This window comes from Buteo buteo, chromosome 16 (genome assembly GCF_964188355.1).
Source record: "Buteo buteo chromosome 16, bButBut1.hap1.1, whole genome shotgun sequence".
NCBI classification, from domain to species: Eukaryota; Metazoa; Chordata; class Aves; order Accipitriformes; family Accipitridae; genus Buteo; species Buteo buteo.
The window spans coordinates 8,528,420-8,555,995 of NC_134186.1; the positions used below are offsets into that span (position 1 = coordinate 8,528,420).

Genomic DNA, 27,576 nt, shown 5'->3' on the forward strand with positions numbered 1-27,576 from the left:
TCAGTGCCCACCAGCCCCATGGATGCCTGCATGGAGCATACTGCTAGAGATATTCTGCTCTAGGTTCCCTTGCGTTGAATATTTGAACATTATTAGCTAAAGGTAACAGAAAACAAAAGCCCACTCTTGCTAATTTTCTTGCCTCTCTCCTCAAAACTGGTCGTTAATCAGAAGGGAGGTGTGGCTGATCCTAGTAGACATACCTTGTCAGCAAGCTGTTTTGTACTGGCTGGTCAGGTGGCTGTGTAGACACTGTAGGAGGATTTAGATACCTGGGAAGGCAGCAGTTGCACAGAAAGATTTAGGTGTGATTTCAACCATTCTCAGGAACACAGGAAGCAACTAGAGGCTGTAGAAGGTCTGCAATGTGTAGCTGATGCATTCCAGATGTCTGCACAGCAGTGTGTGGACAGGCAGAAAGAAGGTCAAAAGCACACACTGACAAATAATGCCAGTGCTGAGAAGCAACTGGAGCGGACTGGAAGGAACTCTGAACCCTTGTTCAGAGGAGTTAGATGATGAAATCCAGCTGGGAGAACTGCAGAGATCAACTCCAAACAGTGACAGGGAAGACAAGGAAGCAACAGGCAATTGCCATAACAAAACACTCTTCACCTGTAAGCCTATGTATTTCAAATATTTCATGCTTCCATAGGAGCTGGCATTTCCTTCATTATCCCACTTTACTCTCCTTTTGTTTGTTTCTGAAATAGCCACAAAATTAATTTTTGAGTACAAGTTTTACCTAATGGGTGAGACAAATGGTTTTCTCAGAGCACATTTAACATGTTTTCCATAGGTTTACACCAACCACCATCTCAAACTCAAAACCTGACACATTTATTTACTCTTCTGAATTGACAGATTCAAGTTAATCCTTTTATTTTTAAGGGCCATTTATTAAATGCAGTTAACATGACAAGTATAGGCTCCCCATATTTGTGAAACTATCTCCTAAGTCCATATCTATAGTTTAGCTTCATATTCACTAGAGTACAAACACAATTAGAATAAGGCATACAAAGGGCTTCCAGCAACAACTTGTTTCTTGTTGCACCTGAGACATCATCATGCTCATCATCTTATAAGGCATTTTTCCCTATGATCAGAAAAGCAAATTTAAGCTAACAGTAAAGTCTATGAGAATACTCTGACATCTGAAACAATGAGAATTTGCTTCCACTCCTTCTCTCTTTGTACAGAGCTGAGCAGAACTTTTTATTTACCTCAGATATAAAATCTGATTTTTATATAAAGTATGTGCAGTCTCATCCAAAACATTTGTATGGCACATACAAACTTACATTTAACTTTTATCTTTATTTAAACAAAAGTAAATTTAATTCTACCTTTCATCAGAAAAATCTCATATAATCAACACAGAAGCCATTTCCGCAATTATTCACTTTGTCCTTCACTAACCTACATGAACAAACTGTGTCTTGGGCTGTTTATATCAAAATAATGATAAGGAATATTTTCTAAGTATTCCAGCTGGATTCATATTAATGGAAAACCCTCCATGGAGCGGAGGACAAACACCCTCAGAATGAAAGTTTGGCTTTGATACACTGCCTGAGCAACTGGATACTTCCATATACACAAAAAATGTAGGCAAAGGACAACAGAAATGGAGGAACTGAGGTGTGGAAAAGCTGTTAACCATTCTGCTCACAGACCAAAGGGAGAAGAACAGAGAATTAGCAACTTTCTCTAACATATGGGTCCTGTTCTGATTCTCCGTAACATACTTCCACATCCCCAGCAGCACAGTGGAAAAGGAGCCGAAACCCACTATAATGCTACTAAATACCCACTAGTGCTCATTTTCAAGCAAGCCATGGTACATTTCCTCAGCTGTAATTCATTCTTCTTCCCACACTTCAGAGAAAGGAGGTTTTATTAAGTGGCATTTTCAATTATGACAGACATGAATCCAGGAGAAAGGCCTGTACTTGCATTCAGCTTTCTAAAACACAAAATAGTGACTGGTGAGTACAAGTATTATACAGGAAATCAAGTCACTCAAACCCTCTTCATTGTGAAGAGGGTTGAGACCGGGAAGGTTCACAGAATGCTGAGAATGGGAAAAGGATCAAAAGCAATGTTCAAGGCATTCACGAACTGAACAAATAGGTGCTTTGAAGTCTATACTTTTGTTTTTCTCCCTTTACAAGTCTATACTATGATATGGAGATAAAAGCCAGTGTGTGTGTGTGGGGAAGGTCTTCACCAGTACTTTTTCTAAATTAAGTTCCACAGTTTTGTTTTTGTTAAAAAAAGTCATTTATAATTTAATACCTGTTTCAGGATTCTGAGATCCGTGGTGCTGTTAACATTGCACTTAATTGGCATTATCCATTTTTAAAAAGAAATTAAAAAGCAGCTCTGAACTTTGCTTCTGAGAAGGAAGCACTGTCTCTGAACCAACAATGATTCCTGTCACTCTTGCTTTGCATCTTTCAAGGCCTGAAGTCTTTCTAAAAGGGGTGGATGGGAGTAATGCCACATTGAAAAGATCCAGTCAGAAACAGGGAATCCTAAATTATCTTTGTTTAACTTGATCAAAGCAGAATATAGGTCTTTAGCCTTCCCAAGCTCCTTGGCAAATGAGTCTGCTTGAAACTCAAATCGTCGGCTTAATACAGTCAAGCAAAATGAGAGAACCTGTGGAAAGAAACATATTAAAAATTATTTTTAAGATTCAGCCATCTACAAGTTCCTTACAGTATCAGTAAATACCACTGTATCTGCCTTCCCACATCCCACACATCACTGTGGCTGTAGAATGATCTCACTAAGGTTTATCCAGGCCACACCTGAAACTGGGAGTCTTACCCAACATGGAACACTAAGCCTACTTATTAAAACAAGATACCAGATGGAGCCCCTAAAAACTTCAAATTCTGCCCCCCCCCCAAGTCAAAATAAAATCATTATTTAAATAGGACAATATTTCAGCACCTGTGTCTTGAAAACAATTTACCTCATTGTAAGGTGAAAAAATGAACTGGAAAATAATCATCAAGCCTATCAGGGTAGGCTGGGTGTCACAGAAACCAAATGCAGCAAAGAGTTCTTTTCGACCAATTAACACAGCAAACAGGAAGAAGCAGAGGAAGGAATTCATCTAGAGAAAGGAAACAACATTCTTGATTAAGATGAGTTTTTCATCTAAGTCTAAAGCATGACCTATTCATATTAGATTTGGATAGAAACACCACTGAAAAAAGCCTAAATAGATTACTTTAGAACTAATATACAAAAAGGAACAAACAGCTGGCCTTTACCTGCTTTCTGTAAATGCATTCAGTAAAGAAACACTATTTTCTGTCAGTGAGCTAAAAAAAAAAAAAGTCTAAGTAGCAAAGGAAGATGAAAAGGCAAGAAGACAAGGTAAGTGAGGAGGGAGTACAGGGTAGAATCCAACTCCTTGGAATTAAGCATAGGTTCCAAAAAGTTTAAAATCAAACAAAATGTGTCTGTGCTGTGTCATACTTCTATTCCTGGAAACAATCTACACTTCCATCTAAGCCATGTGTCCCTGTGTACAAGCACTGTGCTTGCCTGGCTTTTCAGAGGCAAGAGGCAGGACCATGCCTTACCAAGTTTTCTAGAGAAGATTAGTATCTTTTCAATCCATTCAACTGGCTGTTTGGTCTTTTTAGAGTAATGTGGAAGGTGCCAGAATATTGTTTGTTATTGCAACACGAGACAGAAGAAAAGAGGGACAGCTATGACAGCAAACAAACAACAGAAAAAGTAGAAGACATTGCAGAAGAATCTGTGAAAATTTCTGGAAGTGAAGATAAAATCTACCTATTACAGCAAAATCATAGTATCTAGAAAGTGGATCCAAAGACAAAAGTTACATGAGTTAGAGTGGCAAAAGCATCACAATAGTTGCTATTTAGTAGGGATCAACACTGATGTCAGAAGTTGGAAGGTAATTCTGTAAAGCAGAAAACAAGGAGGACCTCACTGAAGTGTTCAGTTGCATGGATAAGAAAAAGCCAGTGTGGAAACAGAATGAGAGAGATTTTCTTAAACAGGAGCTTGATAGTGATGTTTACAGCCTAAAAAGCTTGTGAATAGCCTTAGAAAAAGAAGAGAACAACATTCCTAGAATGGTGCACACATCTCAAGAAAGACATGATCAGAGTTATAGAAGGTGCATAGAAGGGGAGCTAAGAAAAACAAAAAACCAAAAGGCTGGGAACTTGGGAGAAAAGAAGGGTGAATGATACCTGGAACAACATAGACCTACACCAAAGCATGCAGTAGACTGCTGATAGTAATTTAACAGAAGACACATAGCTGTGCCTTCCAAATAAAAGAATTTGAAGTAGGAGGTTTGGGGGAAGAATTCCCTTGTATTGTGCAATGCCCAAAGGCATATGCATGAGTAAACAGACCATCAGGCTCCTTTTCTTCAAAGGTGAGGTTGGGCCATCTCTAGAGATTGCTTCAGTGTTCACCCCCATTTGAGCATGCACCAAGAACGGCACAATAAAGTTATTTACTAATAATCAATCCACAAGGTATGAGAATACAATATAAATAAGAATGCCCTCCTGTGTCAGATTTCATAATCCTCAATAGCATTTCTTCTCAGCTCTCCAAGGAACAAGACTGATAGAAACTCTCAGACACACAGCTTGCTTCGAGATAATGACAAATACCTAAACAAATGCAGGCTGGGAGACAGGATACATCCAATCCTATCCCTAGCACAGGGATGGAAACAGACCTTCAGAGAAGGCCCTGAGATGCAAACAGACATGGAAGAAGTGTTACAGAGCAAGAAAAATGTGTCCCAACTTCAGAATGCTTCTGAGATGAATTAAAATTGGCAGCAGACATACTTTCTTAGATGCTTTCTACCAGCCAGATGGAGCAAGGAGGGGACAGAAAGGCTGGTGCATGTTCCCTCTAGATACAGACACCCACCCCCTGCCCCCCCCCCCCAACAAAAAACCCCAACTTTCCGTCACAGAGCATAAGTATGTTGTGTGAATATACACTTACAAATCTGGAAGCAGGTATTTGGAAACAGCAATAATTACAGAACACTCTAGGAAAACCACCAGTTCATCATCACTTACCTGGCTGATGATAATATTTTTGACAGTGTGACCTAGTTTCCAGTGACCCAACTCATGACCAAGTACAGCCAGAACTTCTTCATTTTTACATCCTTGTTTCTTATTCTGACGGAGTAACAAAGCAGAAGTAGTATCAGGTATGGCTGAACACAACTGAGTAAACTTCTTATTTATTAGTTTGTTTTTTCCTAGGTCATTTAAGCATCCCTAGATCAGGCCATTCCCTTTTACCAGCAGATACACAGATATAATTTCTTATAAACTTTTAAGTTCAACAAGATTTCTACCATGAGGTGGTGTTCTCTTATTTCTACATATGCAGACATGCCTATGCAAACCTGGAAGAACACTGGAGAGATGTGCCTTCCAAACTCTCTCCTACCATCCCTTGATCCCATCCTGTTTCTTTACTCAAGAAAAGGCATTACAGTGGAAGCAGACATTCAGAGCCACAGACTTTCAACAGAGAATTGAGAGCAAAGTCCTCTCCCTACTTCCTTCAACACTCAACATGTAGCCCTCCTCCCAAGGCACTACCGTTCCTTTAAAAACAAATGACAACATCCCAGTCCTCTGCAACAAAAGCTATTATTAGGAAAGATGGACATCTGTGCCTTTGAAGGTACATTAGCAAGGCAGAAGCAAGCATGTGGGCTTGCGTACTGAGAACATAGCCAAAGAACCTTTTGAAATGGAACAAATGATTCGCATTATGACTAGATCAGGTTGAGCTCAAAATCCCCTCCCTCTCATCATCCACTTCTGCAGTATGCTATACCAAACCATGGATGAGGAGAATTCCACCACCAACATGGTTACAAGAAACAGAAGCTGGACTGAACAATAACCTATACATTGGCCTAACCCTAGGCTGCACGAGGTAATTCTTTCTTCTCAGAATTACTCCTTCAGGCTCTTCAGAAAGTATTCCATCAGTTTTAATCATTCCTACACTCTCCCGAAGCCACAAAAAGATGTTACAGCAGACTCCTTATGTGCAGCTGCACATCAATGGAAAGGACAATGAAAAGCCATCATCCTGTTCTGGACTAGGGCAGGGGAGGATGCACATGTGGAATCTGTACATGTGTGCGCATGTGCGTGCCTCTTGCACCAAAATTCTTGCGTGTAGTAAATGACACAAAAATGACACGCTGATAGTCAAAAGCATTTCATTCTAAGGAAAGCTTCAATGTGGCAGTCCCAAGAGAAGGAACAGGAGCTAAAACCCTGAACAGGTCCCTTATTCAAACAATTACAAGGAAGGCCTATTTTTTACATGCAGGGAACAAATGTTTTGCTGAAGCCCCTGAGGATTTCTATGGTCTCTCTGGTGCTATCTGCAGCACTCACACAGCCCCAGAAATTCCAATAACCAGCTCAACTTTCATGTTGAAATCATTAGGTTTTGGGTTTTAGCATCTCGCTCAGGACCTTTAAAATACATTCAGAAAACACAAGGGAATATCTCACCACGAAGTTAATGTAAATAGCACAATGAAACCCAAAGATTAACTCACTTTGGTTTTAGACTTTGTCTCTTCATTCTCGCCATCTTCTCCTGCTGGCTCTTTGTTCAATGCAGAATAATCTTCCAGGAGGGTGTCAAAGAGTACTATCCGCTTATTCTTGAAGAATCCATAGAAATAAGCATTGCTATGAGAAGAACGCTTAGAACCTAATGGGGAAAATTTACATTGAAGGCCATGATCTGAATAATCCCATGCACTAAAGACTATGCAATATTACATAGAACAGATTCTTCTAAAGGAATTCTCAAAGTCCCCAAATGAACAGTAGACAAACTCAAGCAAATGAGTTTGCAGGTTGAAGCGTATTTTAAAATGATGTAAGTAATGATAATCTCATTTACTGACTCCAATTGAGAAATAATTCTTTTCATCTGTAACATGTAATCACTAAAAACGAGAGCAGTCTTGTGAAGATTTAATATCCAGAAGAAAAACACTTTCTATTGCAATTTCAAGTTCTGAGTGGAAAGAGCATTCTACATAGAACGCGTGCTGCCCTCCTGGCAAAGGGCCTGTGATGAATACATTTAGAATTCTTTCAGTGTGCCAGCAAAGATGATTCAAAAAAGGTAAGGATGAAGATGTTAGATAAGGAGACGATAAAGGGATGAACTACAGACATCAGGCAGTCCCTCAATATTATTTTTGTTAGAAATAGGCAATTTTTTACAGCTACTTTTATCTAGATCAGGTGAATCACGGACTGTTTCTACTATCAATATACTTGGGGCCAACAAACTCATCTCTTTCCATAGAACATGGACTGTTTCAGTTGATTAAAAAGCTGTCTAGATCAAAGCAGCTATTAAAACTTTGCCTATTTTTGCCTGTGGATAGGAGCTGTTGCAACATCAGGACTGAGAGGTCTCTGAGAGAAGTGGATTGCTCTGTTTTTTGCAGCAAAAGACACTTCAAGTCGAGGGCGTTTGCCTTCAACTCTTACTATAAATGTACGAGCTGCATAAACTCCTTAGGGCACAAAATATCCATTGTTCCATTGCAAGCCAACCCATGGTATGGTCATGGTAACCTTCAGCACCAAACCAAGACAGGTAACAGAGGAAGAGGCTGGTCAGAGTATGAAGCCTCAGCATCCAGTCCCTTCTCAGTGAAGTAATCTGGACAGCCACAGGATAGCAATGTTCCCTTTCATCTGTGTATCATAAAAAACTTCATTGTCCACTAAGTGTTAGTAGAGAATGAACCTTTGTAATCTGCCTGTTACAGAATGAACCCTGAAATTAAAGGACTTGGTTGCACATGTTACTAAGAAGTCAGTTCTGGAGTGGGAACATCCAATACAGAATGCAGAAAAACACCGGCAAAAAGATGTTCACACATCTCAGAAGGGAATGGTGCTGGCTCAATGCTCTTAGAGACATGAGGAAAGAAAATGGGGGTTTGGCAGCCTTCCTCCACTGCAGATCACTGCCACTAAATGCAGACATGCTGAAGAAGCCAATGCAGTAGCACACTACACAGGTGCCAGAGTACCAACAATTGGCTCATAGGACTTTCACCATAGTTAAAAGCCAGCTGTGCATATGGGAAAAACTTAGTATTTAGCAAGCCTCTACACTGACTCAAGCTTGAAAAGCTTCAACTTCACTAGAAGAGGTGTTTCTTGGGCCCCAAGTATATCAATAGCAGTAGTTCCCAGCTGCACTGAGGCAGAGCACTGGATGGATTTGGCCAGCCCAAGGTTTTGAAAGCCACAGCTCCCAGGCTAGAGAAAGCGTTCATCACCCTCTCTTACAGCAAAATTCTACCATTTCAGCTCTTTATGCCATCTCATGCTGCTTTCACCAAGGCAATAAAAACACTTCTGATCCTCACAGGTGGGGCACAAAACCAAAACAAAATTTGGGAAAGTCCCTGAAATCAAGTTCAGAAGGGAACAAAATGAGGAACAGTGGAAATGGCAAACAGTAAAGTGCTCCATGAACACGGAAGTGGAGAGGAAGTGACATGGAAGCTGGCATGCTCCATGTTACAATCCATGACCTGAGAAAAGAGGATGAGACATTCATTACTATAAAGTGAAAAAATTAGTCTCACGTAGAAGGCGTGAGTCCATCCAGCCATACCGTAAGAAACCATCCACGTTAACACTCTAAGAAGGAACAGTTTTTTTTAACTTTCATAACTTTTTCAATTGTTTCACCAAGAATTTGAGACAATTAATGCTAAACTGAGACGAGAAATGATAAAAAAACCCTTTTCCCTCTGGTTTAAAGTTCTAAAATTGGAATCTTGATTGGTGCTTCCATTTCTGACTGTGCTATGTATTTCCATTCCACAGAGCCAAGGCAATGATTCCAACAAGATGCTGAGTTAAGGCTGTACATTCAGCTTCACTTTTCTAACCTCAAGGCAAAAAAAGGAAAATGGTACAGAAATTGACGAGCATTACAATAGCTGAGGAATATAAGCTACTGCCCTACTACAGCATCTGCAACTGCCCTACTACAGCATCTGCAATCAAAGCTAAAAATAAACAAATTCAAAATTACGAAGTCTTTTTATTAAAAAAAAATCTCACCTTCAACAACATACACCTTAGTCAATGGGAAGTCAATGCTCTTTGCCATTGTTTCAATTTGTTGCTTGAGCTCTCCCTCAGGAAGTGGAATGAATTTATCAAACAAAGGTGCAATATAATCTGCATAGATTGTAACAAGCACCTGCAAACACATACAGATATTATAAACAAGGCATACAAATGTGTGTTTAGTACTAAAGGTGGAGCATGAGTAAGTACGAAAAGAGGGCACAATTTCAGAAAAAACACTTGATAAAGTAGAGTCCTGTATGATCTGTAGCAAGGCTCTCTATGGGTCATCCCCTCTACGAAGACAACTACTGACAGTCAGCAATTCAACAACAAGATGGGGGTGGGGGCAGGTTAATCTACAGTCCTCAACAGAATTAGTGTAAATAGTGCTTTTGCTCTGACAGTTCATCAAGCCCCAGAAGGCAAAACTACTATGACAGCTGGGAGCAGTGGTCTTATCAGTGACAGGCTGTCACTTTCACTCACTTCACCGATACTGGAAAGCTCTCAAGTGTTTCATAATGAACAGCAGAGATGACTGAACCAGGACTGAGTCCAGCTTCTTCAAATTCTTGCTAACTTGCAAAGGCACAGTCTAAAAGAGGGAAAAAATTCACATCCCCTATTTTCTTTCCCTTCTCCCAGTTGTATGCAGGGCTAAGGAACTGCCTGATGCCTCTGGTCCACAATGATTAACAGCCATGTCCCAAAAAATCACTACAATGCACCTGCATCTCTTCAAACTGGCAGCAGATGCAGCCCAGATGAGAAAGCCAGGGCTGGAATAACACTGTGATGGGAGGGAAAGCTGAACTCCCTTCCCTCACACTCTGGACCTTCACAAAGTGATTTTGATCTATTTATTTTAAAGAAAAGGACTGGAGAAAAGTTTAAATTCTGGTTAGCAAAAAAGGAACAGGACATGAGAGGCAAATGGACATCAACGTTAACTTTGAAGTTATCTTGACAGTTTTTCTTCCACTGAAAACAAGTACCTTGACTTCTGAAAGTATCTGCACTGTTGAAAAAATCCAATGTAATCTAAAACTAGGGAAACTGACTTTTTCAAAGTCATAGCAAGACAGGGCATCAATATGAAACACCACTAGAAAATAAAAGTTATTTTCATTACTGTAACTGTTAAGACAAGGGTTTAAACCCCTGCAGGTATTTTGCCGCAAGTGTAGGAGAGTATTTTATAGAGCAGAAATAAGCTGTCTGTTTCAGTCCAGACAAGTGTCTTCAGACCATGTAGTATGCATGGACTACTTTTAAGTTTTTATCTCTGATCTTTGTGCAATCCCTTGATATCAGCAGGCATAACAAACTGGTAGAAGGATGCAACTCTAAGTATAATTACAGAGTTATGGAATGTGATTACAACTGGAATTTTTCCCTAAAACAAACGCTAAAGGGTAAATCTAACACCTCTTAAGGTTATTTTGCATGTCAAAGACATGTTCAAATCTACACATTAAGGCCTCAAACCATGATCAACACCCTGTTGGGCTGCAGCGACACTGCAAGACACCAGAAAAGCACCAATTGTCCGGGCATGTACTTTAATCCTCAGGAAAAAAATGGGGGGTGGGGGGGAAGTGAGTCTATCCGTCTTGCTACATAATCTTTCAGTACAGCAGTCTGTAGCTCTGACAAGATATGTTTTATTTTCTAGCTTTTGTTGTGTAAAAGATAGGCCAACCCCTGTTTTATCAGTTTCTGAAGTATATGTAAAATGTCAAGAAAAAAAAAATCTACAAGGGCAGCTCAATTGGAAGGGGCATGCAAAGCAAAAATAAAATACTAGTTTGTGATAGGAAAGTGACAGAGAAAGAAATGTGGTATTAGTTGAGTATGTTCTCACCTTGAAATTTAATGTTAGGTACTACTCACCTACATCTCTTCTTTCTACTAAACTTGCTTGATAAAGACTATAAAATGGACATTCAGAAAGTTTCTCATATGAGATCATACAACATTTTTTTACAATATATATTTTAAAGATAAGATGGCAAGAATAAAAGCAGTCAGTGACTGGTATAAAGGAAGCTAAGGAAAATTTTTTCACTTTCGGTGTATAAATGAGTGCAGGCCATTTCAGAAAATCCTGTATCCTTCAATCCTGAAAGTACCAATTCTTTTAAAATTTCAGTTTAATCCTTCCATGAAAAAGCAAGTTTTTAAGGCCTTTAAGACTAAAGACTCAAAATATGAACTGGGTATCACATGAGGAACTAATATCTCCCCAATTTTACCAATAATAAGGCTACACTAGAATAATCTGTAAGGACTGTTTCACTCACGTTGACAGAGCAGTAGCTCAAACACTGAATTATGATTTAAAAGAGTAGTGCTGATCAAAGCTTGAAAGAAAAAGAACAATTCTTTAAGAATATCAGACTCCTGATCAGAGTCTGCACAAAGCTTTCTCTAACAGTCATTTCAATACACATGAACTCATGTTTTTGAGACCTAACACTATGATTTTTCAGAATACAGAGACAAAAAAAGGGAAGATGTCAGAGCATAAGGACACCAGAAGTACAGAAAGCAGGAGCTAGCACAACAAAACAACAGGAAACACTGTATAATTAAGCCAACAAACAAAAAAAAAAGCTTGAAAGAACTCAAAGTAGCAATTGTAAGCTAGACTTACCACCTAAATGGGGCACTTCTGCTACTATACTACTGTCATGGAGTTCTTCAGAAACACGTAGCTGGTAACTGCACTATGCCAGAATTAGTGGCCATTCAGAAATCTGCTAATCCACACAGGTTTTACTTCACTTACACGTTAAGCATCAATGAAGCAAAAATACAAGTAAGCAACAAATACAACCCAGATAATGAGATCTGTATCCCTTAAAAACAGGATTATGAAAATACTTCGCAGTCAAGATCTAAACTGAGCCACAATTCCTTCCATGTTGCCATGTCTTGAGAAAGTCAATGCAGCTGTTGGATATCCAAGTGGGAAATCAGATTTTCCTGCGTTAATTGCAATGGCCTCCCATGTAGCATTATGATCACATTTTTGTACAAATGCAGTCTGTGCTTTAGAAAGGAAGCTGACAAATTGAAAGTCCAAAAAAAGCTATAAAAGTGATCTGAATCTAGAAGCAGTGGTGAGAAGGAAATGAAAAAAATAAAAAGCAACACTTAAGTCATGAAAGAGAAGGTTAAGAAAGAAAACAATCATCATTTCCTACCCCGGTATTCCTAAAAATTTTCTTGATGATGCACTGCAGTTCAACCACAAAGTCTGAACTTAACACAAGAATTAGGGATAGATTGACCCAAATTTATTGTTAGGCTAACATGGCAGGCTTTATTACGTTACTGTAATGTAGTAATTCTTTTACTTGTTAAGGTGCTCTTTTAATCTAAAAATGAATGAATATACACAACGGTACTTCTGTAATTTCTTCCTTGGGTGAGCAATGGTTAGTATGTTGAGCAAAAAGACAGTAGAGCACAATGTCAAAATAGAAAAAATAAAAATACAGACCTTGAAGCTTATATTAACAATAGAAAACATCAAATCCTTATGATGTATACAAAAAGATCCTTTTAATATAAGCCCTAAAAATGTCACTTACCAATACAGTGTATAAAAGCAGCTATATAAGCAGAAGCAGAAATGGAAAATTGCTACTAATCTCAATACAAAGCAATGCAATTGAGAATTGGTGTTTGATAACCTGCAAGAAAAGCCCAATGGAAACATTACTGACCAAAGCACATTCTGCCTTGTCTTACCAATCTGCTGGCAGTTGTCCTTGTGCCCTTTCTTATTTAAGAAAAAGGAAAACCTATCACCACATACTGCTGTATTTCCAGTATCTATTCTAAAGTTTTTGAATGTTTACTTTTCAGTTGATGAAGACACTCCAGTATTTGATAGATAAAATAGAAGATATCACATTGATGTGGAAATTAACATGAGCTATTACTCCTGAACAAGTACACTGAGAGCAAGACACACTGTTAAAGTTTTTCGACACTAAAATTCCCAGGAGATTTAGATTTTTCTCCATTTTCTTTCAGTTATGTTTTTAAACCTCAGCACACTAAGCCATACAAGTAAGCTAGCATTTGGAAGAAACCCAGACATATTCTCATACTCACCAAGGAAACAACTAATGTGAAGAGCCAGGCATAGATGAAGAAGTAGTCTCCCCCTATTTTAATAATGTAAAGCAGAAGGGATGTCACTGGTAACAGAATACACTGAGTCACGATAAACTTCTTGATAGCATCCTTAAAAAAAAATCCCAGCGTCTGTAAAGAAAGGATATCAGTAGTATTTTCAATGTAAGTATTGATGTACCACAGTGGTTAATGAACTGATCCCTTCAGTGGATGCAGAGAAACAAAATAAGACAAATTGCAAAACAGCAATACCAATGTGATAAGGAGGAAATCAGAGTCAGTTAAGAAAAGGTGAAAGAACATTTTCACCTCCTCTCCCAGTAGCTGTGGCTCTTTACATCCACACGGACGCCAAGCCCAGGCAGATACATCCTTCCTTAGTAAGATATGACCCAAATCCTTATTTTGTGTTGCACATATATACTTTATTAAAGGAGGAAAGAAAAATTTAAGCTTATCTGTTCCTTAATTCTTTACCAATCTCTATCCTAGACATTATGGGATTTTTAGAGAATAGGAAACTCTTAAAGAAACATAGCTACTGTAAAATATTTTGTCTTTGAAAAGTTGCCTCCATGCACCTTAACTTTCAGTTACCACTAAGCTGATTGTCTTAACTGAAAATATATAGAAGTCCTATTAAAGATTTTTGGATATATATTGGGCATTTTACTCCAAGCTTCCACTGACATGCAGTTACTACCCATGTAGCTGCCTCAGGTTTTAAAATTAGCATAACTTTAATAGAAACAATAGAAATTTCAAAGACCTCTACCTGAATGAATCTGACCTAGTGACACTACAACATGATTACACACCCAACTAGCTCTTTCAGGAATTGTTACTTCAGTACTTACAGCTACCTTCAAGGCACAGAATTAAGGGGGTTATTATGTAAAGATCCTTCCCAACAAGGTTGTATTAAAAAAGCCCACACTACATTAAAGATATGGAACTCGTCTGGAAAGAAAAAAACATACTGGTGAAACAGAATTAAATAAAAACTAAGGATTAGGGGCAAGAATTTGGATAGACGCCTCAGACTTCCCTGACTATTGGAAACACAAATCAGACACAAACCCACAATTTTAGACTATCCTTGTAGATATATTGACTCTGGTCACACAGTGAGCACTCTGGTGATACATTCTTGCTAAGCGACCATTAGTATCAGCAGTAACAAAATTGTATAGACATGTGCCCACACAAATGGACCACTCCAGAAGATACTGTTCCTTGCCTGCCTTTAATATTCCCAGGTGGGGTGGGCTACCTTTTCCAGCAAAACAGTTCTTAACTAGAAAAGCAAGACTTGTGGCTCTCATTCACACTAAGCAGTGGTCCTTTCCTGAAAATGCTATGGAGAAGCATGAAAGAAACTCTGTGGGTGATCCTGGACAAAGGAAAAAATTGTTTCTGTTTGATCAAGACTCTTAAACTGGTACAAGCCAGGAGAGAGAAAACAAAATACACAACAGTGTGTTCCTCCTTTATTACTTCCCCAGCTCAGCCAGAAAATGGCCTATTATATAGCTTTTTCATTTTTTAGCTTAGTAAACAGCTGAAGAAACAGTAACTTAATATAACCTGGAAGAACTCTTAACAGAAGTGTGCTGCCAGCCTGTTTCTACTTGGCTTTCTGAAACCAGTCAACTACAATCCATTTAGCTCAAGTTTTCATTTTAATTCTTTCTTTACTTCCAGCTCCACAATCTAGGAGGAGTAGAGCTATAAAATTGCATGGTGTCTTTCATCTTTGCCCCGCCTCTTTCCTGCTTTCTAAGGCAGATGTGACTTCAAGAGAAAACGTCACTTTAAGCAAGCCACTCCCATAGAAGAAAGAGTCTATCTGAAGATCATATGAAACCATATGGATTCTGCAAGCTCTCAAGACAGTTTTAAAGAAGCCTGAGCTGCTAAGTTCAGTATTTGACACTCCACTGCTTCTGCACAGAGGTAGGACCTGATCAAGTCAAGCTCTCCATCCATCAGCTAGTCTGCCAGTTTGCTCTAATTCTAGTGCTTTACAAGTCCCAACACTAACAGTCTTTGGACTTTTGTGTCCTGGACATAAAGGGCTTGCAGATCTGGCACCAAGATGGAACTTACTCCTCACTAAGGTAGGAGAGACATCCAAGGTGCAGGCCTGATGCGACTACTCAGGATGGACACAAAAGACAACAGTGAAGATTGCTATTGATGCATATTTAAGGATTCTGAATGTCAAAAGGATGTCTAGGTTAGACCAGGGCACAAGCACATTGCAAGAATTAGGACTTTGCCAGCCCTTTCAATTTTTGAGGACTACAGAACAGAAGTGATAGCCTGAGAACAAACAAAGTACATCAATTAGGTATTTCCCCAAGTAAAAGATTGCTTGACTCATGCTCTGGAAACATGGGAACATTCCTTCCTCCCTTGATAGGAGCAGGATGTTAGCCTGCCAGTGTGCTCACTGTAAAGTCTGCAGAAGGGAATGGGATCTCCAGGACTATGGCTCAGAATCACCTAGGATATGAATGGCCATGCATGCCACCATTCTGACAACGAGTATGTACTTGCTGGTGAGAGAAGAGAGTGATTGTTAGAAGTTAGACATATGTTTTTAGAAGCACAAGATTTTCTTATATGACTAGAGAGCTAAATGGAGTATAAAAAGAGCTCCGAATTGGTCACAAGCTCAAAGCTTATGACTAACTAGAACAATCTTCAGATTTGTTTCCCAAAGACTGGAGCAGGAGCCACCATTGGCACAGTATTCAAACATCGGGGACTGTAGGGGCAGAACCAAACAAGCCTTGCAGTTTCCTGGAATACACACAGATGTCAAGGCAAAACTGTGCAGTGAGAAGTTTCATAGTTCCCTGGAAAGAAAATAGTATACCACTAAATAATTGATGCAAATCAAAATAATACAGGATGTGTCAGGATCTACACACTTCCGTTTTAAAGATGATTGAGTGAGGGTACAAACTGGATCATTGCACTTAGAGCTTTTTTTCTCACTTATTTTCTTACTTGTTTTATAAAAAAGGAATAAGAAACATCAATTTATCAATTTACCAGGAATATAATGAATTGAGAAACAAACTGATTCCACTTCTTTAGGTCTAGCTCAGTCTTCCTGCCTCCATAGAAATTGGAAGATGAAACTGGCAAATACCAGAGCATCTCTACCCTTATTAAAATCAGCCAAACAGCTTTACCCCACATCTGCCACCCATCCAAATTTCATTCTACTGTAAAAAAAAAAAACAACAAAAAAACAACCAAAAAAACCAAACCAAACAAACCACAAAACCCCAAACAACTGCCTAGCAGACTTGGAACAGAAAGTACCATAGACAAAACTAGCTGGGTCCAAAAGCAGAAAACAAGTCTTATGCTCTGGCATGAAATGGCTAGTGATGTGTCCCAGATTGAGGTTCCTCTCCCAAACAGAAAATTTGATCTCATGAGAAACTGATATCGAAACAGGTTGAACTAAGTTGGTGAGAGAAAAGCCAGGGCTGGTATTGAGTACCTAACAGAAGTACAAATGAAGAACTGAATTCTCTAATTTAGTAAAGGCTGATACAAGAAATCAATAAGGAAAACAGAATGAGGAGGAAAGTAATTTCTCGGTTTTGTTTCATCTATTCAGTGTCCATGAGTCAGAACTGCCCCTGTCAAGCAGTGATCCAGACTTCTCAGGAAGGGCATATGAAGGGCAAGGAATAGTCCATCCAAAAATGAACAGCTGAGGCATGAAATGTTCTTTGTTCCACTGCTAGAATACACACTTCTCTTTGCTCAGAAGCATGGGCTCACACAGAGACATTTTGGTGTGGCATGGGTACTTCTGCAACAGTCACAAACTGTCACTGCTCTTATTTTTATGCAATGCGAGTAGAAATGTTCCTAAAACTAATTATCTTTGGCACAGATATGGACATACCAGTCCATCTAACCAACCAAACCTACTGAGGACATTAGGTCAGTATAAGTGCTATTTACAATACCTGTTGATTGAAGCCATGTTTCTCTTCTATGACAAACGTGTTATATAAACTCCATGGGAGACCAGTCACTGCACTGAAGAGCGTTGCAAGCAGCAGAAATACCAATGACTGAACAATCTAAAGAAAAATATAAAAATAAATCTGGTATTTACTGACCTGTACTAACATTAATATTCTGTGTGTTAAAAATTGATTTTATGTCAGTGGTTTAACTGAAACTGGTTAGAAGTTGAAGCTAGATAAATTCACAGAAATAAGACTTTTGTGATGATTATATTACTGATCACTGGAATAGCTTACTATGTTAAAGAAAGAAAAAAAAATACACTGACGAAACAGATTTAAGTAAAAACTAAGGATTTGGGACAAGAATTTAGATAGATGCCTCATCCACAGCACAAAGACAACATAACCAGTAGCCTCAAATTTCTTACCTTTTTAACTGTGCAGGAAGATCACATCTAGGATTAGTAAAAAGACAACACCCAAACAAAAAGCCCCCAAAACCCCAACCCACCACCTCATTTGACTCAAGTAACTTTGAGACTTTTATGTTTTTATCATTTTAGGCTATTTAATTAGTAAGCTAATTTAAAAGTCACATACTGTTATCAGTTCTCAGACTCACTTAATCACTGTGTTCACCAGAAAATATCTGTTATTTTTACTATATTGTACCCACTTTAAGTAAATGCAAGCTTAAAAATAAAAAATATTATAACAGTGTAGTTCACAGACCAAACATTTTCACTAAAATTTAAAGACTGCTTACCTCATATTCTGGTCCAAACCCAGCACGACCAGAGATCTGACCAGACAGATTCCAAAGAAAAGGAATTCCTCCACAGAGCAGAATCATCTTGAAAACAAAAATACATACCACAGAGGCAATATGAAACAGACCGTCATGTTATTCTACTAAAATTTCAGCATGATAAAGACCTTTTAAGGGTGAATGAGAAAGGTTTTATAATTAGGCTTTTTGTCCCCCTCTGATCTTAGTAGTGCATAAACAAAGCCTAGAATATTTGGCAATGTTTCATTTTACTTTACAGAAGTAGAGATCAGGTTAAGCTTTTTTTTTTTGCCTGGGAAATACTAGCATATTTCCAAGCCTATTTACTGTAGACTTTGCTGCTACGTTGGCTCAGACATGAGGTATATTTTTCAGAAGACCTTAAAACTCATTTGCCCTAGGGTTGTAGAACATACCATCTCTAGGAGGGGTATGCGAAATTCAGCAACTTGACTGCACTGGGACAAACTTGCCTGCATTCCACATTGCCTACCAAGAGAAAGGCATTCAGAATAAGGTCGTAATTTCACTTTCAGTATTAGTGCTGCTTCAACCATTTTAAGAAAGCTTCATGCGCTCTTTCTTGTGCCTGCCTCACCACATCTCCTCGTGCCTGTCTCCTGCCATAGAGGTTGCCAAGGAACAGGGAGTGGACTACTTGGGACACACCACCATCAAAGAAATGCTTGAGACAGAGCTACTAAACAAGTGCTAACTGTAGTTCAGGGCAGGGTCTGGTAGTGTCTGTTAAACAGCTTGACTTCTAAATGTTTCACATTTACTTTCTTAGCAAGTGATGCATCACTATGTATATAAAAATCAATCTTCAAGTAGGAAGCCTTCCAGTATGGACAGTACCAGATTTTTATTTACTTATTTATTTTTAAAAGGCTTACTTTTTTATAACCTAAATATCAGGGTGCATTCTGAGTGTCAGCAGGAGAAGGAAAGGACAAAAGCAAGCTTGTTTCTCCTTTGCTGGCTACCTCTAAGTTTCAGAGCTGGAAATCCCAGAAGTACCAAGCCCTGAACAAAGACAGCTATTAGCATGATGTTGATACTACTTATTAGTTAAAAAGAAACCCACATAATTAATGGCTGAAATAAATCAAAGCATACTAGTAATTCCAACATAGCATCTCCCCTCCAATTAACTTCCTAGGTTAATGAATCATATGTCTGCCTACTAAAAGCAAAATGTTGCAAACCTCATATAATTTCATCAACTTCGGCCACTACAGCCTCTTTCAAGTTCAGGCAGTCCCCAAAGCCAATAAAGGATGCAGTTTATGATTTAAGGAAGTGGCAAATCCAGACTGTAGAGGCCACCTCACTGAGCTCTGCTGGAATCTGATAATCCCAGGACAGATTCTGAGAAATGGACACAGCTCAACATCACAGAATGGACTAAGTCACCCTCGTGTAGAGAAGCAGCTGCACGTACTCTACACACCAGGGGTATCAGCCTGATTGCAGAATAGAATCATAGAATCATTTAGGTTGGAAAAGACCCTTAAGATCATCAAGTCCAACCATGAACCTAACACTGCCAAGTCCACCACTAAACCGTGTCCCCAAGCACCACATCCACACATCTCTGAAATACCTCCAGGGATGGCGATTCGACCACTTCCCTGGGCAGCCCGTTCCAGTGCTTGACAACACTTTTGGTGAAGAAATTTTTCCTAATATCCAATGTAAGCCTCCCCTGGCACAACTTGAGGCCATTTCCTCTCATCCTATTGCTTCTTACTAGGGAGAAAAGACCAATACCCACCTCACTACAACCTCCAGCCTCACCAATGCCGAGTACAGAGGAACAATCACTTCCTTGCTCCTGCTGGCCACACAACTTCTAATACAAGCCAGGATGCTATTGGCCTTCTTGGCCACCTGGGCACACTGCTGGCTCATATTCAGTTGGCTGTCGACCAACACCTCCAGGCCCTTTTCCATCAGTCAACCTTCCAGCTACTCTTCCCCAAGCCTGTAGAGCTGCATGGGGTTGTTGCGATCCAAGCGCAGGACCCGGCACTAAGCCTTGTTGAACTTCATACAATTTGCCCTGGGAATGAGGAATGTATGAACAAGCTGCCTGAAATCTAACAAGCAATAATAGCCTTACTTACAACCATACCATTGCTGCAGCCTTCAGACCAGAGGTTATTTTCCCTATTAGGAGATATGCAGCAGCCATGACAGCATAAGGGTATGCAGGAAAAGGTTCATACAGTACGTTTTCTTTTTATTAGGTTGATCACAGTAAGTGGAAAAAGCAGGCAGGTTTTTTTGGAAACACAAGCTCTTCTTCAAGTCTGAAGTGAAGCCAGCAGACTTCAGTACAATTGAGAACAAGTTCTCAAAACCTGGGAAGATGCATATCAAGTCTAGAGGTGTTAGCAGCAGCAGATGGAAGAAGATTAGAATGAGCTGGATACTCAGTGTCTCTGTTAAGTCCACTGTACACAGCTGGAAGTTCTCAATGTTTCACAAGTAATTATCTCAAAAAAATAAATCACCTTGGTTCTCTATCCCTACCATTTGGACTACTCTAAAGGTAATGACTACTTTATCACTCAGACTGCTCCAGCTGCTAAGTCAGCTCTGAACTTTATTCCAAGCTTGTATTATCTTTTCAGTGTATAGTTGACATTACTGACCAGAAGCAGCTCTATATGCCTCCAAGACCATCTATTTTTTTAGACCAGTTAGTGCAGTTGGGAAAGTACTGTTACCTAGATTTTTTTCTGATCTTTAAAACATACCAAAAAAGGTACCATAAGGATGTGTTCCAACTCTGAATTTTCCAAGAAAACCTCTTGTCCTGGGATGACAATGGATTGGGGGGGGGGAGGGGGGGAGCAGAATTTCCATTCAAGTGTAATTTTCCCTTTGCAGGAACAAAATAATCAGAGAAACCTGAGGGTGTGCTTTCCTAGGGAGAAGGGAACATAAGAAGTGTGTTAACAAGGAACAAAATTTTAAAGGACAGGATTTCTAAACACGGGGGCAGCAGAGAGGACTAGCTGTGGAGATTTTCCAAAGCTCACAGCTGGCTATGATACACTTCCCTCATTTCATTCCAAATGGGACCTGAGTGTTCAACCACAAACACAAATTTTGTGACTTTAACATAAAATTTAAGGAAACTCTACAAAACTCTTTCAAAAGTCCAGGGCAACGCTGCACAGAAGGAAGTGCCCAGCACCAGAGAAGTAATGTAAAATGGTCTACAGAACTCCATAAAGAAACCTGCTGCAGGGGAGACTGGTTATCAGGGATGCTATATGGTTGTACATTATTTAGCTCTAGCTAAGCAAAACTTATATTAATGGAGCCATAACGAAGAAGTGAGATGTAGGAGCCACTGGACTTGCGTTACCTTGCTTCCACAAAGCTCTGCAACCTCTGTAGCAAATCTGCGAATGCAGGCAAAGCTTGGACATCTAATAGCTTGCAGGCCCATTAGCAACCCTCCTGGGACAGCTCACTCCCAGTCCCAAACTCGACAAGTTCTGGGATACAGAATCCCAAGCCCACAATCCATCAAGCCCAAGTAGGAACACTAACTTCTTGTTCAGAAGATGAAAACGACTGTCAGTACTAGTAGAACATGGGCATACAGTATCTCAGTTGACTGCTCTGAGACCTGCTTATTCAGGCCAGTGCTTGCTAAATTAGCTGGGAGCTTTAACTCACATATTCCATGTTTTTTTTCCTTGGCTTTTGTTCATCAGTAATACTGCAACACAAAAAGCAGAACACCACAATCAATTCAATAGCAGCAGCAGCAGTTTGAGACACAACTGCTTCCCAGCTGTTTATCACTATCACAGCTGAAACAGTGGAACAACATACAAGCTAAGATGCTTGACTTAGTAAGAGGTTTTGACTGCTGCTTAGGAAGCACCACCATAAGCCTGGGTTTTGTGGCTCAGTTGTGGAAGACAGCTGGATGCAGTAATTTCTTTAACAGACCAATCAGCTGCCAAAATCATTGTGTACCTGTTATTACAGTAACAGGGACAGAACAGAAAGAAAAGATCATGACAGAAAGCAAAGGCTGTGCTTTTCCTACACAGGCACAATCACAGAATGGTTTGGATCAGGAGGGACCTTTGAAGATCACCTGGTCCAACCCCCCTCCCATGGGCAGAGATATCTTTCAATAGATCAGGTTGCTCAAAGCCCCATCCAGCCTGACCTTGAACACTTCCAATGATGGGGCATCCACAACTTCTCTGGGCAACCTGTTCCAGTGTCTCACCACCCACACTGTAAAAAATTTCTTCCTTATGTCCACTCTACATCTATCCTTTTCCAGTTTGAAACTGTTTCTCCTTATCCTGTCACTACAGGCCTTGGTAAACAGTCTCTCTCCATCTTTTTTATATAAGCCTCCTTTAATTATTGAAAGGTCACAATAAGGTCTCCTCGGAGCCTTTTCTTCTCCAGGCTGAACAACCCCAACTCTCCCAGTCTTTCTTCATAGAAGAGGTGTTCCAGCCCTCTGACCATTTCTGTGTCCTCCCCTCTGGACCCACTCTGACAGGTCCATGTCTGTCTTGTACTGGACACCCCAGAGCTGGACACAGTACTCCAGGTGGGGTCTCATGAGAGCGGAGTAGACGGGGCAGAGTCACTTCCCTCCACCTGCTGGCCATGCTTCTTGTGACGTAGCACAGGGTACAGTTGGCTTTCTGGGCTGCAAGTGCACATTGCCAGCTCATATCCAATTTTTTGTCAGCTGGTATCCCTAAGTCCTGCTCTGCAGGGCTCCTCTCAATTCATCCACCAGTCTGTACTGATACTGGGGATTGCCCAGATCCAGGTGCAGGATCTTGCACTTGGCCTTGCTGAACTTCATGAGATTTGCACGGGCCCACTCCTCAAGCCTGTCAAAGTCACCCCGGATGGCATCCCTTCCCTCTTGCGTATCAACTGCACCACTGAGCTTGATGTCATCTGCAAACTTGCTGAGTGTGCGCTCAATCCCACTATCTGTGCCACTGATGAAGATATTAAATAATATTTGTCCCAGTACAGATCCTTGAGGGACAACACTCCTTACTACTTGGACATTGAGCCATTGGCTATAACTCTTTGGACGTGGCCATCCAGACAGTTCTTTACCCATCTACCAGTCCATCTGTGAAACCCCTATCTCTCCAATTTGGCGGCTGGAATGCTGCGGGGGACCATAACAATTGTAGGCCTGTGTGAAGATAAGCACTGACTGCTCATCAGCTCTTTGTTTTGCAGGGCACTAAATTCAGTGGCAAGAGAGGCTCGTTCCAATCACGTATTTTCTTTAAAAGCAACAAGGGACACTGTTTTGGCTAAAGCTCTTGAAATCAAAATAAAGCTTCAGAACCTTTTGACTTGTTGCACTTGCTAGGGGGTACTATCTCACCTCATCCACTAATCCACTGTTGGGAGTATATCTTCATTTTTCAAATGAAATACTGCCTCTAAAGTCACTCAAAAACATAGAAGCTTTTCTAATTCACACAAAAACTGTCTTGAGTTTTTAGTGTACCAAAAAGCCCAACAAGAAGAATATAACAGCTATACTGACACGTGTAACAACATTTTTACAAGTTCATACAAAATGAAACAATGTACAGGTTAGGCTGCACAAAACAGATCCGGAAATGCGAAAGTTAAGAGGGGTCACAGTTCTTAAGTACTGGTTTCACATCACAGTTATACAGTTACATGACTTTATACTATTTTACAATGACTCAGCACTGCATAGAGAAATTATGTGCTGTCTGAATAATCCCTTTTTATACAGCAAATACAGCCACAAACAAGAAACAAAGAACCCCAGGCCTTCCAAATTTCAGTGTTTGATGTAAGATGCCAGAATGCCAACAGTGCAGCTGCACAGGATCACTAAGAATCAAAGTATTTCACAGTTTAAGTACATGAAAAGTATCATATGAATGCTAGATCAGCTCAGGTACTTACGGTGCCCTCAACCTCTGAATACAGGCCTGACCAAAAGCTGAAAGTACTTTTGTCCAGCTGATACAGACGAGATTTTTCAAATGTTTCTGAATCCATAATCTGTCCTAATTCCTGTGGTACGTGCGTTGTTGTTCTATACACCCGTCTCTGAAAATTTGGAAAAGAAACTTAAAGTCTACATCCAATATTTTTAAGGAGATAAATAAGATGTAAAAGTAACATAACATAATCACATGGGCCACCACAGAAAGTAAAAAAAAAAAAAAAACAAAAAAAAACCACAAAACAAGAAATATTCCTAAATTCCTGTTTTCTATCAAGTTCCAAATATAAAACTGAAGCATAATTATTACATTATAACCAGAAACTGTCACCTACATATTAATTTATTTCCAATATAGTTACTAGATAAAGATCACGCACACTCATTTTTCCACAGGATATGACTTACTGCACCACAATAACAACTAAGCAGAGTTTAAAACTAAACACTAGATCCTCCCATGAAAACCACACAACTTCACCAGAAAACGTATGTATGATGTGGCTGCATAAATGAGGTGCTATTTCATTTTTGGTAAAGAACTCACCACTTCTTTAAAATTTTTAAAGACTAAAAGTCCTTATACCATCCACTGCCTTATCTCATTTCAGTATATTTATCCCTCCTCAAAGGAAGAGTTCTTACACTTTGTCACTTTAAGATACATTCTTCCTCTGACCGGAGTACTGGGCTGCAGTCTCACAGGCTGCTTAGCTGATCTAAAGGCTCACAAGTGGATGCAGCATTGCTTCCTGCCCTCCCAGCAGTGTTCTCCCCAGCTGTGCTGGGTCTGGCTGGGATGGAGTTAATTTTTTCATAGCAGCCTGCATGGTGGTATGCTTTGCATTTGTGGCCAAAGCAGTGTTGATAACACACCAGTGTTCTGGCTACTGCTAAACAGTGTCAAGGCTTTCTCTCTTCACCAGTGAGCAGGCTGGGGGTGGACAAGAGGCTGGAAGGGGACACAGCCAGGACAGCTGGCCTGAGCCCAGCAAAGGGATATTCCATGCTATATGTTATACTCAGCAATAAAAACTGAAGTAGAGGAAGAAGAAAGGGGAGGGGGAGAGGGTTTGACTTCCAAGGTGGCTGTTACTTGGAAGACCGGCCAGGCATCGGCCTGCTTGTGGGAGGTGGCGAGCGACTGCCTTTGCAGCCCTTGTGGGGGCTTTTTGCCTCCTCCTTCCTTCACTTTAATTAAACTGTCTCTACTTCGACCCATGAGTTTTCTCATTTTTGCTCTTCCTGCTCTCTCACCTGTCCCGGGGGAGGAGGACAGAGCTGCTGGTTAGGTGCTGGGCTGCTGGTTACCCCACCACACCTGCGCTTTTCAGATCCTTCTATGAACTCACTTAACTCGTTGATGTGACAGCGAGTGTCCCTGCCAGGCCGCTAAAACAAGCGGGGTACAGTGCCTTGGTTCATCTGAGGGAGTGCAGCCGGTCCACAGAAGAACAGCCATGCTCCAGAGCAGGGGCAAGTGTGAACAGACGCCGACGCCGAGTGGGGCAGGACCCCGCTCGGCAGAGCTGCCGAGAGCTTCGCTATCCGGCGCTGAACCCCCATGGGGCGCACAGACGGACGCGGCGGGCCCTTTCTCCCTCTCAGGCCGCTCTCACAGCCTGCCGGCGGCAAACCGCTTCCACCCACAGGTCGCGGGCGAGCAGGGCTGACACCGCGCCTCAGGCCCGCTGCCTCGGCCGGGACAGGGCCGAGCCCTCCCCAGGTAGGCGGCAGACGAAGCTGAGCTCCGCGCCACTCGGCCCCGGCCCCGGCCCCGGCCCCGGTCCCGGCCCCGCCGCGGGACTCCGCCGCTCCGCGCCCGGACCGCCGCCCGCCGCCCGCCACGTGAGGCCGGGCCGGGCCCGGCAGAGCCCGGAGCCCGGCACAGCCCACGGCCCGGTGGCGCCTGTCCCCGCCAGAGCCCCCGCCGACCTGCCGGTGCGCCAAGAAGGCCTCCCAGAGGTAGACGGCCCAGGAGAAGAGCAGCACGGAGCAGAAGATGCGTTTCTCGGCAGGCAGCTCTGCCCACAGCTCCCCGGGCAGCGCCATGGCACGCGCCGCTCCCGCGCTTCCTCCCGCCGCCCGCGCTGCGGCGCCGCCTGGCGCCCGGAGGAGCCGCGGGAAGGCAAGGGCGGGGCGGGGCGGGGCTGGGCCCGGCCCTGAGGATTAGTGGGCCGGGGGCAGGGAATGGGGCCGTGCGGGACGGGTAGGGGAGGGCAGCGGCGGGGCCGGGGAGCGGCGGGGCTGCAGCGGGACGGGGACGGGGACGGGGACGGGGCGCCGTGTCAGCCGGCCCTTGCTGGCGCGGGGCTCCTCCGCCGCCCCTGGCAGCGCCGGCGCCCGGCTGCGGAGAGGGGAGGGCAGGGCAGGGTGGCCTCCCCGCAGGAGCTGCGCGGTGCGGGGCAGGCTCTTCTCCCCGGGGAGCAGCGGGAGGGCGTAAGGCGACCGCCCCAGCTGACATCCCAGTCGGAAGCCCGCAGGACTGGGCCAAGGCTGCTCCTGGGAAGGCCTCGTGTGAGGGGAGACCTGGCAGAGACTCCCCGGGGTAGCTGTGGTGGACCCGCTGCTCCTGTGGTCACGTAGAAGAGGTGGAGGAGAGCTGTCCATAACTGGTGGTGGTATTAGGAGACATCGGCAGCACACAAGCGAGGAGGGCACCCACCAGCATGATCATGCTGGGCGCCTTACACTGCACAGAAGCCTCTCCTGATGTTCAGGTGCAAAGATGTAGGGACTGATGCTATGGAAATCCCCTTCCCTAACTATTATTATATCAGTCAGTCTTTATAGTATGAAAGTGTACTAACTGTGTTAATATATATACACAATAGTTCACTGCAGTGTGATGAGGTAGTGGAATTTTACTGGTATTGTTCATGCTGAAGTAAAACAAACTAAAGGACAGCCCAGCCCTGGAAATAAGGACTTTGCTCCTCGAAGGCTTAGAGCTGTCCATGAAGGATGAAGGATATCCCTGGACAACCCCTGAAACCCTCCCAGCATCATCTGGCTTGGTATCCCAGTACCATCTGGAGATAAGTAACTCTAGCAAGACTGACTCCAGGGGCATCTGGATCAATGAACAAACAGCAACAATGTGCAGAAATACAGTTGCTTTGTAAAGTTTTACTATGATTAGTAATTGGTACCGTGGGTGTTAGTGATTAGCCAAATCATGTCATACCTGAACATTTGAAGGGTATAAGAACCCCGTGTAAAGACACATTCAGGGTGCCCCAATTTGGCTGGGTCATCTCATGAGCATGGATAAATATTTACCCTTGTAATTCTATACTTTGCATCCTGATCTCTCCTCATTTGGCACGGGCTAGTTGCAAATTTTCATTAACGCTGAGCTGGGGTGCAGAGCAAGCCATGGTTTCCCTGCTCTCCAGAGCAAGACTCAAGGCCCACTCA

General features: G+C 41.7%; 1 protein-coding gene across 3 annotated transcripts; it reads right to left on the minus strand.

Annotated features, from left to right (window-relative positions):
- Positions 1-1,882: 1,882 nt before the first annotated feature.
- Positions 1,883-26,241, minus strand: ZMPSTE24 (zinc metallopeptidase STE24). Of its 3 annotated transcripts, XM_075047762.1 has the most exons (10): positions 26,092-26,241; positions 24,114-24,260; positions 18,117-18,203; positions 17,345-17,461; positions 13,320-13,472; positions 9,180-9,321; positions 6,626-6,783; positions 5,106-5,210; positions 2,987-3,130; positions 1,883-2,667 (listed from the first exon to the last, which is right to left on the minus strand). In XM_075047762.1, the coding sequence occupies exons 1-10, from the start codon at positions 26,206-26,208 to the stop codon at positions 2,443-2,445; spliced, it is 1,395 nt and encodes a 464-aa protein (XP_074903863.1). In that variant the 5' UTR covers positions 26,209-26,241; the 3' UTR covers positions 1,883-2,442. The 3 variants fall into 3 exon arrangements, with proteins under 3 accessions (XP_074903863.1, XP_074903865.1, XP_074903864.1); XM_075047764.1 differs by lacking the exon at positions 24,114-24,260 and having other exon boundaries at positions 26,092-26,240; XM_075047763.1 differs by lacking the exons at positions 24,114-24,260; positions 26,092-26,241 and adding an exon at positions 18,557-18,788.
- Between the last annotated feature and the right edge of the window lie 1,335 nt (positions 26,242-27,576).

Bases quoted from the DNA above. Each gene is read 5' to 3' on its own strand.
- ZMPSTE24 (XM_075047762.1), bottom strand. From the start codon at position 26,208: ATGGCGCTGCCCGGGGAGCTGTGGGCAGAGCTGCCTGCCGAGAAACGC. The intron at 18,204-24,113 runs GTAAGTACCTGA...TTTGTTTTCAAG, and splicing joins ATTCAGAGGTTGAGGGCACC to ATGATTCTGCTCTGTGGAGG. The intron at 2,668-2,986 runs GTAAATTGTTTT...TTCTTTCCACAG, and splicing joins TTTTTTCACCTTACAATGAG to GTTCTCTCATTTTGCTTGAC.